A 16,925-nucleotide genomic window follows, 5' to 3' on the forward strand; every position below is an offset into this window, starting at 1 on the left:
CAATTGCCTTAGGCCTCAGATCATCAAGTGGACTCGTGAGTTGGGCATAAAATAAAAAATGTTATACTAGTAATGTGTTTTTATATAATGTCTGCGCTTAAGGCCCCCTCATACTCCACTTTCTTGTGATATGATTGGAAACGTGACAATTGAAATGAAGCTGCAGCATTGAGGCAGAGAAAGAAAGAGAAATCCTATTTGTTTAACACACTGTAGGTTGATCTGGATCTGATGCTGTCTGGCCAAAAAGACTATGGCATGTAAGACAGAGGAGTGTTTTGCTCGCTCGGATGCTTCCTCTGGTGGGCTTGTTTCAGTCACTTACAAACTGAAGGAACGTTGAAGGGTGCACAGTGCACTGTTCAGGTGCTGGAATTATTTTTAATGAACGTGCAAAGGTAATCAGATGAAAACATGACTGGTTGTGTTCATGGCTCATTTAAAGGGGCAGCAGGGTAGCCTGGTGGTTAGAGTGTTGGACTAGTAACTGAAAGGTTGCAAGTTCAAATCCCTGAGCTGAAAAGGTACAAATCTGTTGTTCTGCCCCTGAACCCACTGCTCCTAGGCTGTCATTGAAAATAAGAATTTGTTCTTAACTGACTTGCCTAGTTAAATAAAGGTAAAATACATTTAAAAAAGGTAAGGGGGGGGGGGTTATTATTGTTCCAATAGCCTATATTAGGAGGATTTTAAACCTTACATTCCTCCTTGAGGCTTGTTATCGATATCAGTCGGTATGGATAATTTCCGGTTTATCGTCCCAGCTCTATTGCATAGTCCCCCTGAGGAGATAAACATCTATCATACTCAACACAGGCTACAATATCCCATTTAGTGCTATGAAGAGTACCCTTCACCTACTGGCCCTGGCCCTCTCCTCAGTACTGGTTCACTATGAATTTCCTGAGTCTGAGTGGGCATCTGGCTAACTGTCTAGCACACTGCTCTTCTAAAAGGAAAGGCTGTCTCAAGGACATTATAAAAGCTCAACACAAACTGATCCACACCCCCATCTCGCCTCCCTCTGTCTCAATCTATCCCAGGGTAGAGTGGATCAACATAAATCTAGCCAACTCCATTGACTCTGTGTCTCTATATTTCAATCAAGTACTTTTATTTAACCAGGTAGGCCAGTTGAGAACTAGTTCTCATTTACAACTGCGACCTGGCCGAGATAAAGCAAAGCAGAGCGACAGACTTAACTGAATGACAACAGAGACCGAATATAATCTGGAATATTATTGAATAGTTTGGGGTAGGCCTCGTCTCCAAGGAACGCTCCTCAGAACCAGATGCTGATGACAGGTTGCCCTATGCTAGGCAGCTGGCATCGAAACCCTCCCGCTGGGAGAACGATGATCCAATGACGGGCCTTCAGTTGGTGGGGAGGTGGAAGGTCGTTGAAAGACTGTTGCTACAAAAAAGCAAGTAGGAGACACAAGGTTTGAGTTGACATATAAATACTCTCCTAGATTCATGCCCATTGGTTGAAAGAAAGGGAAGTGTTTATTGCACGAGTGAGCCCATAGGTTAATCAACAAGCGTGGTGGAATTGCCTTAGTGTGCAATGCTCATAGGCTGAAGTTAATAGGTGATTGACATTCCGTATGCTTGTTAATAGTACAGGAGGAGGAGAGACTTGATGCTATGCTGATGAGGTAACATTATGACACTTCCATATAAATACCTACTAAGCTGATGAGGTAACATTAGAACAACTACCATGGATACCTGCGGTGCTGAGGTAACACTATACACACTACTAGGCTTGGGCGGTATCCAGATTGCCAAACCGACCTTGTGCCATACCAGGATATTCAGTAATACCGGCACTGAACGCAAGGGTCGCTATTTTCAAACCCCACTGAACCTTTGTAATCTGAAGGATAGTCATGCTAACAAGTACATGTAAAATCCCATAGAGAATGCTAACTAAATGCTAATGAGCGCATTGCGAACATTTGACACAGTCTCTGACCTAAAGTATTTGCATGATAGATATCCCAGCTCATAAAGTTATACAAGTAGCTAAAAAATGCTACTCAGTTTGCTGCATACACAACGATATTAGAGAGCAAGGCTGTTGATCCAGGAGGGGATTCTCTGCGTTAACCAAGCTAAACTTGATTTTGAAAGAAGCTAACCATTTAGCTAGATAGCTAACTAGCTACTAAATTAGCAAACCAATGCACTACTGCAGAGCATTTAGCACATTTTAAACAGTTAATAGTTATAAGATATCTAGCTGGCAAACATTTAGTTGTGAATTCCAAACTGTAACTAGATTGCCTGGCGCGTGCTCCACAACAGTGAGTGACTTTCAAGGCTCAGGTCTCTCAACGTTGTGTGCTTGTAAACAAACACCAAGTGACTGGGGACTACAGGTAATCTTCATAATGAAACATTATGTGACAGGGGAAATGAAGAAGGCAATCTTCTTTATCTCCTAACGTATTTCACAAGATGACTGCAGGTATTTACTTAAAAAGTAGCTATAAATATCAAAATGTAAAAATAAAAAATCTTAAAATAAATAGTTTCAACGGTATTGAAAAACCATCCCGGGGCTATTTCAAAATACCCCAGTATACGGTATACCGCCCATGCGTAAACATTACCCTATAAATACCGGCTTTGCTGATGAGTTATTATTATAAACACTACTTTATAAATACTATGCTGATGAGTTATTATTATAAACACTACTATATAAATACTATACTGATGAGTTATTATTATAAACACTACTTTATAAATACTATGCTGATGAGTTATTATTATAAACACTACTATATAAATACTATACTGATGAGTTATTATTATAAACACTACTATATAAATACTATACTGATGAGTTATTATAGACACTACTATATAAATACTATACTGATGAGTTATTATAAACACTACTATATAAATACTATACTGATGAGTTATTATTATAAACACTACTATATAAATACTATGCTGATGAGTTATTATTATAAACACTACTATATAAATACTATACTGATGAGTTATTATTATAGACACTACTATATAAATACTATGCTGATGAGTTATTATTATAGACACTACTATATAAATACTATGCTGATGAGTTATTATTATAAACACTACTATATAAATACTATGCTGGTGAGTTATTATTATAAACACTACTATATAAATACTATACTGATGAGTTATTATTATAAACACTACTATATAAATACTATACTGATGAGTTATTATTATTATTATAAACACTACTATATAAATACTATGCTGTGGAGTTATTATTATAAACACTACTATATAAATACTATGCTGATGAGTTATTATTATAAACACTACTATATAAATACTATACTGATGAGTTATTATTATTATTATAAACACTACTTTATAAATACTATGCTGTGGAGTTATTATTATAAACACTACTATATAAATACTATGCTGATGAGTTATTATTATAAACACTACTATATAAATACTACGCTGGTGAGTTATTATTATAAACACTACTATATAAATACTATGCTGCTGAGTTATTATTATAAACACTACTATATAAATACTTTGCTGGTGAGTTATTATTATAAACACTACTATATAAATACTATGCTGATGAGTTATTATTATAAACACTACTATATAAATACTATGCTGATGAGTTATTATTATAAACACTACTATATAAATACTATGCTGTGGAGTTATTACTATAAACACTACTATATAAATACTATGCTGATGAGTTATTATTATAAACACTACTATATAAATACTATACTGATGAGTTATTATTATAAACACTACTATATAAATACTATGCTGGTGAGTTATTATTATAAACACTACTATATAAATACTATACTGATGAGTTATTACTATAAACACTACTATATAAATACTTTGCTGGTGAGTTATTATTATAAACACTACTTTATAAATACTATGCTGGTGAGTTATTATTATAAACACTACTATATAAATACTATACTGATGAGTTATTATTATAAACACTACTATATAAATACTATGCTGATGAGTTATTATTATAAACACTACTATATAAATACTATGCTGATGAGTTATTATTATAAACACTACTATATAAATACTATGCTGATGAGTTATTATTATAAACACTACTATATAAATACTATGCTGTGGAGTTATTATTATAGACACTACTATATAAATACTATGCTGTGGAGTTATTACTATAAACACTACTATATAAATACTATGCTGATGAGTTATTATTATAAACACTACTTTATAAATACTATGCTGATGAGTTATTATTATAAACACTACTATATAAATACTATACTGATGAGTTATTATTATAGACACTACTATATAAATACTATGCTGATGAGTTATTATTATAAACACTACTATATAAATACTATGCTGATGAGTTATTATTATAAACACTACTATATAAATACTATGCTGATGAGTTATTATTATAGACACTACTATATAAATACTATGCTGATGAGTTATTATAAACACTACTATATAAATACTATGCTGATGAGTTATTATTATAAACACTACTTTATAAATACTATGCTGATGAGTTATTATTATAAGGTGGCTTAGCAGTTCAGACGTCTTTTTCCGTATTGTCGTGTCGTGTCCTATATATATATATATTTACACCTTTTCTTCACATATCTTTTATTTATTTTATTATCCAAGAACTCAACTACAAAAGCTTTCCTGCAAAAGCTTTCCTGCAACCCGCTTCACCAATTACAATAAGTATTATTTACCTCAATCTGAAAATCCATCGTGGAAGATAGCCAGGGGCTAATTCAGAAGCTAGCCTGAAAGCTAACCAGAAGCTACTCCGATAGCTAGCCAGAAGCTAATCTGTAGCTGCCCCGAAATTAGCCGGTTTGCTGGCTAGCGTTGGTGTTTCAGCTGCCCACGTTTTGCGGTCATCAGCTATTCCTTTAGCTCGATAATCTACCGGCACTTTTGTGCAACGCGACTCGGACCGGAGCATTCCGGGCCTTTTTTTTTCTCTCAGTTTCCCCGGATTCCAACCGCAGGCTCTGGACACTTGCACCTTGATTTCGCAGCTAGCTAGCTGCATACCGTGTGACTATTGGCTTACGTCGACCCCGGAGCAAACTCAAATCATGCTGGAGCTAGCCAGCTGAGGAGTTCCATCACCATCCGGACCCGTTTCTTTTGTTGCTGCTGCAGATACGGAACCCCACCGGGCCTTCACGACTGACTGCCGACGTTATCTGCCCGAGGGATTTATCCAACCGGCACCTCCGTCCCGACGTTACCTGAACGCTCATCTGAGGCCCGCTAATCGTTAGCTGTCTTATCGGCTGCTATCTGAACAAAACCCCACTACACGGAACCTACCGACGGAAACGCACGAGGTATCTACAAACAGACCTCCATCCTATGCTGCTACCGATAGCCATATACCCGGCCAGCTGTCTGGATCGCCACGACCCCAACCAACCTCTACTCACTGGACCCTTATTGATCACTCAATTAAGCATGCCTCTCCTTAATGTAAATATGCCTTGTCCATTGCTGTTCTGGTTAGTGTTTATTGGCTTATTTCACTGTAGAGATTCTAGCCCTGCTCTCTATACCATATCCAACCTCTCAGTTCCACCACCCACATATGCGATGACATCACCTGGTTTCAATGATGTTTCTAGAGACAAGATCTCTCTCACTCTCTCACTGTATTCACATCCTACCATACCTTTGTCTGTACATTGTTCCTTTAAACTATTTTATCGCCCCCAGAAACTTCCTTTTACTCTCTGCTCTAGTAGCTCTAGGCGACCAATTCTCATAGCTTTTAGCCGTACCCTTATCCTACTTCTCCTCTGTTCCTCTGGTGATGTAGAGGTGAATCCAGGCCCTGCAGTACCTGGCTCCACTCCTATTCCCCAGGCGCTCTCTTTTGATGACTTCTGTAACCGTAATAGCCTTGGCTTCATGCATGTTAACATTAGAAGCCTCCTCCCTAAGTTTGTTTTGTTCACTGCTTTAGCACACTCTACCAACCCGGATGTTTTAGCCGTGTCTGAATCCTGGCTTAGAAAGACCACCAAAAATTCAGACATTTTTATCCCCAATTACAATATTTTCAGACAAGATAGAACGGCCAAAGGGGGCGGTGTTGCAATCTACTGCAAAGACTGCCTCCAGAGTTCTGTTATACTATCCAGGTCTGTTCCCAAACAATTTGAACTTCTACTTTTAAAAATCCACCTCTCTAAAAACAAGTCTCTCACCGTTGCCGCCTGCTATAGACCACCCTCTGCCCCCAGCTGTGCTCTGGACACTATATGTGAACTGATTGCCCCCCATCTATCTTCAGAGCTCGTGCTGCTAGGCGACCTAAATTTGAACATGCTCAACACCCCAGCCACCCTACAATCTAAGCTTGATGCCCTCAATCTCACACAAATTATCAATGAACCTACCAGGTACCACCCCAATTCCGTAAACACGGGTACCCTCATAGATATCATCCTAACAAACTTGCCCTCCAAATACACCTCTGCTGTTTTCAACCAAGATCTCAGCGATCACTGCCTCATTGCCTGCATCCGTAATGGGTCAGCGGTCAAACGACCTCCACTCATCACTGTCAAACGCTCCCTGAAACACTTCAGCGAGCAGGCCTTCCTAATCGACCTGGCCGGGGTATCCTGGAAGGATATTGATCTCATCCCGTCAGTAGAGGATGCCTGGTCATTTTTTAAAAATGCCTTCCTCACCATCTTGAATAAGCATGCCCCATTCAAGAAATTTAGAACCAGGAACAGATATAGCCCTTGGTTCTCTCCTGACCTGACTGCCCTTAACCAACAGAAAAACATCCTATGGCGTTCTGCATTAGCATCGAACAGCCCCCGTGATATGCAACTTTTCAGGGAAGCCAGAAACCAATATACACAGGCAGTTAGAACAGCCAAGGCTAGCTTTTTCAAGCAGAAATTTGCTTCCTGCAACACAAATTCAAAAAAGTTCTGGGACACCGTAAAGTCCATGGAGAATAAGAACACCTCCTCCCAGCTTCCAACCGCTCTGAAGATAGGAAACACTGTCACCACCGACAAATCCACTATAATTGAGAATTTCAATAAGCATTTTTCTACGGCTGGCCATGCTTTCCACCTGGCTACCCCTACCCCGGACAACAGCACTGCCCTCCCCTCTGCTACTCGCCCAAGCCTTCCCCATTTCTCTTTCTCCCAAATACAGTCAGCTGATGTTCTTAATGAGCTGCAAAATCTGGACCCTTACAAATCAGCCGGGCTAGATAATCTGGACCCTTTCTTTCTAAAACTATCTGCTGAAATTGTTGCCACCCCTATTACTAGCCTCTTCAACCTCTCTTTCGTGTCGTCTGAGATCCCCAAAGATTGGAAAGCAGCTGCGGTTATCCCCCTCTTCAAAGGGGGGGACACCCTTGACCCTAACTGCTACAGACCTACATCTATCCTACCCTGCCTTTCTAAGGTCTTCGAAAGCCAAGTCAACAAACAGATTACCGACCATTTCGAATCACACCACACCTTCTCCGCTATGCAATCTGGTTTCAGAGCTGGTCATGGGTGCACCTCAGCCACGCTCAAGGTCATAAACGATATCGTAACCGCCATCGATAGGAAACAATACTGTGCAGCCGTATTCATTGACCTGGCCAAGGCTTTTGACTCTGTCAATCACCACATCCTCATTGGCAGACTCGACAGCCTTGGTTTCTCTAATGATTGCCTCGCCTGGATCACCAACTACTTCTCTGATAGAGTTCAGTGTGTCAAATCGGAGGGTCTGTTGTCCGGGCCTCTGGCAGTCTCTATGGGGGTGCCACAGGGTTCAATTCTTGGACCGACTCTCTTCTCTGTTTACATCAATGATGTCGCTCTTGCTGCTGGTGATTCTCTGATCCACCTCTACGCAGACGACACTATTCTGTATACTTCTGGCCCTTCTTTTGACACTGTGTTAACAACCCTCCAGGCGAGCTTCAATGCCATACAACTCTCCTTCCGTGGCCTCCAACTGCTCTTAAATACAAGTAAAACCAAATGCATGCTCTTCAACCGATCGCTGCCTGCTCCTGCCCGCCTGTCCAACATCACTACTTTGGACGGCTCTGACTTAGAATATGTGGACAACTACAAATACCTAGGTGTCTGGTTAGACTGTAAACTCTCCTTCCAGACCCACATCAAACATCTCCAATCCAAAGTCAAATCTAGAATTGGCTTCCTATTCCGCAACAAAGCATCCTTTACTCATGCTGCCAAACATACCCTTGTAAAACTGACCATCCTACCAATCCTCGACTTCGGTGATGTCATTTACAAAATAGCCTCCAAAACCCTACTCAATAAATTGGATGCAGTCTATCACAGTGCCATCCGTTTTGTCACCAAAGCCCCATATACTACCCACCACTGCGACCTGTACACTCTCGTTGGCTGGCCCTCGCTTCATACTCGTCGCCAAACCCACCAGGTCATCTACAAGACCCTGCTAGGTAAAGTCCCCCCTTATCTCAGCTCGCTGGTCACCATAGCAGCACCTACCTGTAGCACGCGCTCCAGCAGGTATATCTCTCTAGTCACCCCCAAAACCAATTCTTCCTTTGGACGCCTCTCCTTCCAGTTCTCTGCTGCCAATGACTGGAACGAACTACAAAAATCTCTGAAACTGGAAACACCTATCTCCCTCACTAGCTTTAAGCACCAGCTGTCAGAGCAGCTCATAGATTACTGCACCTGTACATAACCCATCTACAATTTAGCTCAAACAACTACCTCTTTACCTACTGTATTTATTTATTAATTTATTTTGCTCCTTTGCACCCCATTATTTCTGTCTCTACTTTGCACTTTCTTCCAATGCAAACCAACCATTCCAGTGTTTTTTTTTAGTTTTTATTTTACTTGCTGTGTTGTACTCACTTCGCCTCCATGGCCTTTTATATTTTTATTTATTTATACATATATCTGTTTGCCTTCACCTCCCTTATCTCACCTCACTTGCTCACATTGTATATAGACTTATTTTTTTTTTTCACTGTATTATTGACTATATGTTTGTTTTTACACCATGTGTAACTATGTGTTGTTGTATGTGTCGAACTGCTTTGCTTTATCTTGGCCAGGTCGCAATTGTAAATGAGAACGTGTTCTCAATTTGCCTACCTGGTTAAATAAAGGTTAAATAAATAAATAAATAAATAAATAAATAAATAAACACTACTATATAAATACTATACTGATGAGTTATTATTATAGACACTACTATATAAATACTATGCTGATGAGTTATTATTATAAACACTACTATATAAATACTATGCTGATGAGTTATTATTATAAACACTACTATATAAATACTATGCTGATGAGTTATTATTATAAACACTACTTTATAAATACTATGCTGATGAGTTATTATTATAAACACTACTATATAAATACTATACTGATGAGTTATTATTATAGACACTACTATATAAATACTATACTGATGAGTTATTATTATAAACACTACTTTATAAATACTATGCTGATGAGTTATTATTATAAACACTACTATATAAATACTATGCTGATGAGTTATTATTATAAACACTACTATATAAATACTATGCTGATGAGTTATTATTATAAACACTACTATATAAATACTATGCTGATGAGTTATTATTATAAACACTACTATATAAATACTATACTGATGAGTTATTATAAACACTACTATATAAATACTATGCTGATGAGTTATTATTATAAACACTACTATATAAATACAATGCTGATGAGTTATTATTATAAACACTACTATATAAATACTATGCTTATGAGTTATTATTATAAACACTACTATATAAATACTATGCTGATGAGTTATTATAAACACTACTATATAAATACTATACTGATGAGTTATTATTATAAACACTACTATATAAATACTATGCTGATGAGTTATTATTATAAACACTACTATATAAATACTATGCTGATGAGTTATTATTATAAACACTACTATATAAATACTATACTGATGAGTTATTATTATAAACACTACTATATAAATACTATACTGATGAGTTATTATAAACACTACTATATAAATACTATGCTGTGGAGTTATTATTATAAACACTACTATATAAATACTATACTGATGAGTTATTATTATAAACACTACTATATAAATACTATACTGATGAGTTATTATTATAAACACTACTTTATAAATACTATGCTGATGAGTTATTATTATAGACACTACTATATAAATACTATACTGATGAGTTATTATTATAAACACTACTATATAAATACTATACTGATGAGTTATTATTATAAACACTACTATATAAATACTATGCTGATGAGTTATTATTATAAACACTACTTTATAAATACTATGCTGACGAGTTATTATTATAAACACTACTATATAAATACTATACTGATGAGTTATTATTATAGACACTACTATATAAATACTATACTGATGAGTTATTATTATAAACACTACTATATAAATACTATGCTGATGAGTGAGATAGGAAGAGATGTGAATTATATGTGTTTACTAGATGACTTAAAAGTGACAAGCCAATCAGACCAGCCTTCCTGACTGAACTTGAACAGTGTCTAGGGTTTACCGAGAATGGTGCTACAAACACAAACCATCCGGTCAGTGGCAGTCCTGTGGGCGAAAACAGCTCGTTGATGAGAGGTCGAAGGAGAATGGCAAGAATCATGGAAGCTAACAGGCGGGCCACAAACAGGCAAATAATGGCGCAGTACAACAGTGGTGTGCAGAATGGCATCACGGAACGCACAACTTGTCGGTCCTGGTCACGGATGGGCTATTGCAGCAGGCGACCAAACCGGGATCCACCGCTATCAGCTAAAAACAAGAAGAAGCTGATCCAGTGGGCACACAATCACCAACACTGGACAATATTGAGGAGTGAATAAACATTGCCTCGTCCAACGAATCCCGGGTTCCTGTTGCGTTATGCTGATGACAGAATCAGGATTTGACGTAAAAAGCATGACTCCATCCTGCCTAGTGTCAACGGTACAGGCTGGTGGTGGTGGCGTAATGGCATGAGGAATGTCTTCCCGGCACACGTTAGGTCCCTTGATACCAACGTTTCTATGCCCCGAAGAGTTCAGGCTGTTCTGGAGGCAAAGGGGGGTCCGACCCAGTACTAATCGGGTGTACCTAATAAACTGACCACTGATTTTATATCTGTGTGTGGGTCTCTATCTATGTGTGTATGTTTGTGCACTCTAAGGAAAAACCTTAAAGGGTTCTCTGGCTGTTCCCATAGGAGAATCGTCTGAATAACCCTTTTTGGTTGCAGGTAGAACCCTATAGGGTTCCATGTAGAACTCTTTCTACAGATGGTTCTACATGGAGCCCAAAAGGGTTCTACCTGGAACCAAAAAGGGTTCTACCTGGAACCAAAAAGGGTTCTACCTGGAACCAAAAAGTATTCTACCTGGGACCAAAAAGGATTCTACCTGGAACCAAAAAGGATTCTACCTGGAACCAAAAAGGGTTCTCCTAGGGACAGCCGAAGAACCCTTTTGGATCCCTATTTTCTAAGAGTGTGTGTCGCGCGCCGAGTTTCACTGGCTCTCCTCTCCTGCCTGGTTAATGAGTCTACAGGGGAGCGCTGTGTTGGTGTCTACTACTCACCACCCACCCTGGGCTCAGCCTCAGACAGACAGACAGACAGACAGACAGACAGACAGACAGACAGACAGACACAGACAGACAGACAGCAGAGACGGCTCCATTACCACACCTGAGACTGAGGGGACCTATGCACTAGACACACTCAGAGACAAACACTCAGGGCTGGCTACACAAACACACAGGGTAGAGCCTAATGTTGTAAACACACAAAACACACAGTTAAAACTTTTTCAAACCTGTGCCTGTCTAATTGTGAGTGATAAGTGATAAGTTGTATTCACATTCTCTCTCTCTCTCTCCCTCCCTGCCTCTCTCCCCGTTTCACGCGATCACTCTAAAATTAGAGAGCTGACTTTAAAATGGAGGTCAGGGGAATATATAGCCTGTCTTTCTAGGGACACTGTGCACTGTAGTTAGTAGACTAGACTAGAGCAGGCAGGGGTTGGGCTACTGCCAGTCATGGTTAAATGTGAAGAAAGGCCCTCCCAGGCTTTTCCCACAGCCTTTTGACCACAGACACCAATCACAAGCAACAAGAATGAGTCCTTTTGGAAAGGAGAGAGTTCTGTTGTCAAGAGACTGAATGAGCGGCTGGTTCTCACGGTAACGGTAGCAGCATACAGTAGTAGTCTGTCTTCCACGTTCCAACCTCCTTATTGAGAGAGAGGACCACACTGCCCCCATGTGGCCACAATGGAGACCCCAAAGAGTTTTCTAGTAAGATTGTTGACCAAAACGTCCGGCACAAATACCAGTGGACACTGGAGACCAGAGCATAGCCCGTCTGTCGGGGCAGAGTGACATTCTGAACATGTTGGACCATAAAGTGAGTGACATACCTTTAACCGACTGTGAATTTGTTCAACTAAACTAACATACCTGTCAACAAGACACACAATACATAAGCCCGCTCTCTGTAAACAATGATATAACCTCCTTCTCCCATTCCTTTGCAAAGTAATCTATCTACTTCACCTTTATTTATCCTCTTAGGACTCCCGGGTGGCGAAGCGGTCTAAGGCACTGCATTGCAGTGTTAGATATGTCACTACAGACCCTGGTTCGATCCCGGGCTGTATCACAACCGGCTGTGATCGGGAGTCCCTTAGGGCAGCTCACAATGGGCCCAACGTTGTTAGGGGAGAGTTTGGCCGAGGTAGGCTGTCACTGTAAATAAGAATTTGTTCTTAACTGACTTGCCTAGTTAAACAAATTGAAAGTAAACTCTCTTCTACAATGATGGTCTAAATAATGAAATACAAATACAGGACTCACAGCGGGAAGTCCCTTTATATTAAATCATCATAACATTATTAAACAACACGTCTTCTTACCAGACTGGTCGTTCATCATGCGGATGGCTTTAGCCTTGGCCAGCTCCAACGCTGTGACCCATCTCTGGCGCTCCACCTCAGTGCTGGCCTTCAGGTGGTAGGTGCGACCGCCGCTGCTCAGGACAATGTTACAGGCATCCTCCGTGTCGATATGGGCTGTGGCCAGGTTGATAGTGCCACGACATGTATGGGCCATCTCTGCCTGAGTCCTGCAGGGGGACACCCAGACAGACAGAGAGAGACGGGGACAAGACAGAGACAGACAGAGAGAGAGACGGGGCCAATACACAGAGACAGACAGAGAGACGGGGCCAAGACACAGAGACAGACAGAGAGAGAGACGGGGCCAAGACACAGACAGACACGGGGCCAAGACACAGACAGACAGACAGAGACAGAGACAGGGCCAAGACGCAGACAGACAGAGAGAGACAGACAGGGCCAATACACAGAGACAGACAGAAAGAGAGACGGGGCCAAGACACAGAGACAGAGAGAGACGGGGCCAAGACACAGACAGAGACACGGGGCCAAGACACAGAGACAGAGAGAGATGGGGCAAAGACACAGAGACAGACAGAGACCAGGAAAAGACACAGGGACAGACAGAGACGAGACACAGATACACCAAATCACAGAACAAATCACAGAAACAGATATGGAAACACAGGGACAGAGACGGGGACAAAAACAGAAACAGAGAGAAAGGCTGATTAGTAGTGAAATCTTAATGCGTTGTCTCTACCACTAGCCTACTGTATGTCTGACTAGACACTGAAGTGCAAATGTCCTTCCTGTATGCAGTCGCTTCATACTTGTGGCTTGATAAACATGACAAAACACCTCATTATTTAGATATGTGGCGATGTGGCCAGGCTCAGGTACAGGTACAGGCTCAGGTACAGGTACAGGCGGGAAGAGGCTATCAAGCAGGGCAGGGAGGAGGCGGAGGGATAGAGACAGAAATAGGAACACATGCAGTGGGAAGTTAAAAGATAGTGGCTTTGAAAGGCATGAAACAGTCAAGAGCCTTCCTTGGCTTACTGTCTCTAGCCCATTTTATCCTTCTGTGTAACAGTGTTTTCTGTCCCCAGCATGTGCACACTGCACATATTTCCACATACAGCCAGCACGGTGTATGTGTACACATTCAAACATACACAAACTAGAGAACAGTATCGTCAATCACTCGACATGTTCTGGTGGCTGTGCTAAGGGAGTGACTGTGTGTGTCCTGGGCAGAGGAACTAGTGTTGCACTTTGATTGGGCCACAGAATGTTGGATAACGAGGCCATTGTGTGACTCCAAGCCCCTATAAATGGACAAAACCAAACAATGAATAACACTGAGGACAAAGGACAGAGAGAAAGAGAGAGAAAAAAAAGGGTGGGTGAGAGAGAGAGAAAAAGGGAGAGAGACGACAGTGAGAAAGAGAGAGAGAAACGGGAAGAGAATTGCCTTGCTTGGACCAATTCATTTCCACATTTACAATAATCATCATTAGTATGAGCAAACTGTAGCTGCTGGCCTATCATCAGAGAACAGACAGAGGTGAATGACATCTTTAAAATTCTCAGAAGAAGAGTCATATGATTAACCAAACAAATAGTTGTCTTGGGATAATTCAGTCTTCTTAGTATTTCTTAGGTCGTGTGGTAGGACCAGGGTGTTTGTCTAACCCCTCACTGAGGGCAGACAAGCTGTTGAGCAGAGCAGCAGATCAGTGACAGCTCACAGCCTTTATCCTCAGCAACCGAATAAGGCGCATTTGAATGTGAACACACTCAGAGCACAACAGACATTTCCACAGGGAAGGGATGGGCTGTGTGTAGGCTATCTGGTTGTACACCGTTGTCCAAGTCCCAGACATAAGTTACTTAGTATCTGTTGCAGTTCCCTGGTGATATGTCAGATCACTGACCTCCTGTAATGGTGAGAACAGCTAAGCTCAAGCAGCTTCTGAGGGATTAATACAACACACGCCCTGTGGTGTGTGTGTGTGTGTGTGTAGCGAAATGTGTCCCCAACATCCATCCTCATTGACCCCTGGCCCCCACTGCCAGAACCAGCTCTCACAGCAGTATTCTGCCAATTGCACCAACAAACACACACACACACACACACACACACACACACACACACACACACACACACACACACACACACACACACACACACACACACACACACACACACACACACACACACACACACACACACACACACACACACACACCACCAGAGACATTGGCAGGCCTTAACTGAACACTATCATATTCAGGGTCTCTGTCCTGAAATGACCGAAAACTCACTTTTGGGCTCTGAGGAAAGTTTAGAGTTCCTGTCTCTAAGCTCTGCCTCAGGATCAGTTCAGCATCACTGCTCCAACTGGTTCAACTTTGGCCTACGTAAAGCTAGTCTCTCACGTTTACCCCAGCCATGAGTAGCCGGCCAGCGTACACGTAGGATTTAGTTCTGGGTTCCGAGATTAAAAGGTAAAGCTCATCCTAAACAAGCACTTTGGGGAAACTTTTCCCTGGCTCCACTTTAGGCCGGATAGGGACACAGTCATGCAAAGCCACAGGAAGAGAAGTGTTAGTCAACAGCCCAGCCTACAGCGAGCACCAGCGGCCCAGAGCTCCAGCTATAACTGGGTCACACCACTGTGAGTCTGCTGATGAGCAAGTCAAGATCCATGCTGATCTCTCTGCCCTGTGGGGAGGCAAGGCCATGCAACGGCCCAGGAATTACAGAGTCAAGGCACAGCAGAAGCTGAGAGAGAGAGATAAGGACAGAAATAGATGGGGGAGTAAGAGAGTAAGAGAGAGAACGGTCATTTCCATGTAAAAGGACCCATAAGCACCAAAAATTGAAGTCCATAGGAACATATAAAATCTGGTGTCAAATGAAAGCAAAGAGTCTATTTTTTTTTTTTTAATTAAGGCATACAAAAAAATATTTTCCAGACTAAAAATGTGGAATAAGCAAGTGCTTTGATTTCTGATCAAACAGATGGAAAAGGGGTCTTAGAAAACACATACTAGAAAAAGCCTTAAAAGTTATTAGAAATACATCATTCAAAACACAATAATGTTGATATAAAGACCCCTGACAACTAACAGTTACATTTCGCTATTTGGCTGGCAGCTACACAAGTAAATTAGCTTACAATGAAAAAGCAAGGTATTTTTTGCAAATTCGATACATGGCCATCATACACTACATGACCAAAAGTATGTGGACACCTGCTCATCGAACATCTCATTCCATGGGCATTAATATGGAGTTGGTCCCCCCTTTGCTGCTATAACAGCCTCCACTCTTCTGGGAAGGCCTTCCACTAGATGTAGGAACATTGCTGCGGGGTCTTGCTTCCATTCAGCCACAAGAACATTAGTTACGTCGGGCACCAATTTTTGGCGATTAGGCTTGGCTCGCAGTTGGCGTTCCAATTCATCCCGAAGGTGTTCAATGGGGTTGAGGTGAGAGCTCTGTGCAGGCCAGTCAAGTTCTTCCACAACGATCTCGACAAACCATTTTTGTATGGGCCTCGCTTCGTGCATGGAGGCAATGTCAGGCTAAAACAGGAAAGGGCCTTCCCCAAACTGTTGCCACAAAGTTTGAAGCACAGAATTGTCTAGAATGTCATTGTATGGTGTAGCGTTAAGATTTCCTTCACTGGAACTAATGGGCCTAGCCCGAACCATGAAAAACAGCCCCAGATCATTATTCCTCCTCCACCAAACTTTACAGTTGGCGCTATGCATTCGGGCAGGTCGTGTTCTCCTGGCATCCACCAAGCCCAGATTTGTACGTCGGAATAGTGAAATGGTGAAGCGTGATTCATCACT

At 41.0% G+C, this 16,925-nt stretch overlaps 1 protein-coding gene across 2 annotated transcripts in view; it reads right to left on the minus strand.

Moving 5' to 3' along the window:
- LOC129853631 (oxysterol-binding protein 2-like) overlaps positions 1-16,925 on the minus strand; it is an 84,569-nt gene that overhangs the window by 59,040 nt on the left and 8,604 nt on the right. For both annotated transcript variants that reach the window (XM_055919886.1, XM_055919887.1), the window contains exon 2: positions 13,074-13,282. In XM_055919886.1, the coding sequence (XP_055775861.1) occupies positions 13,074-13,282 (209 nt within the window). The remainder of the gene's footprint in view (positions 1-13,073; positions 13,283-16,925) is intronic.

This window comes from Salvelinus fontinalis, chromosome 4 (genome assembly GCF_029448725.1).
Source record: "Salvelinus fontinalis isolate EN_2023a chromosome 4, ASM2944872v1, whole genome shotgun sequence".
NCBI lineage: Eukaryota > Metazoa > Chordata > Actinopteri > Salmoniformes > Salmonidae > Salvelinus > Salvelinus fontinalis.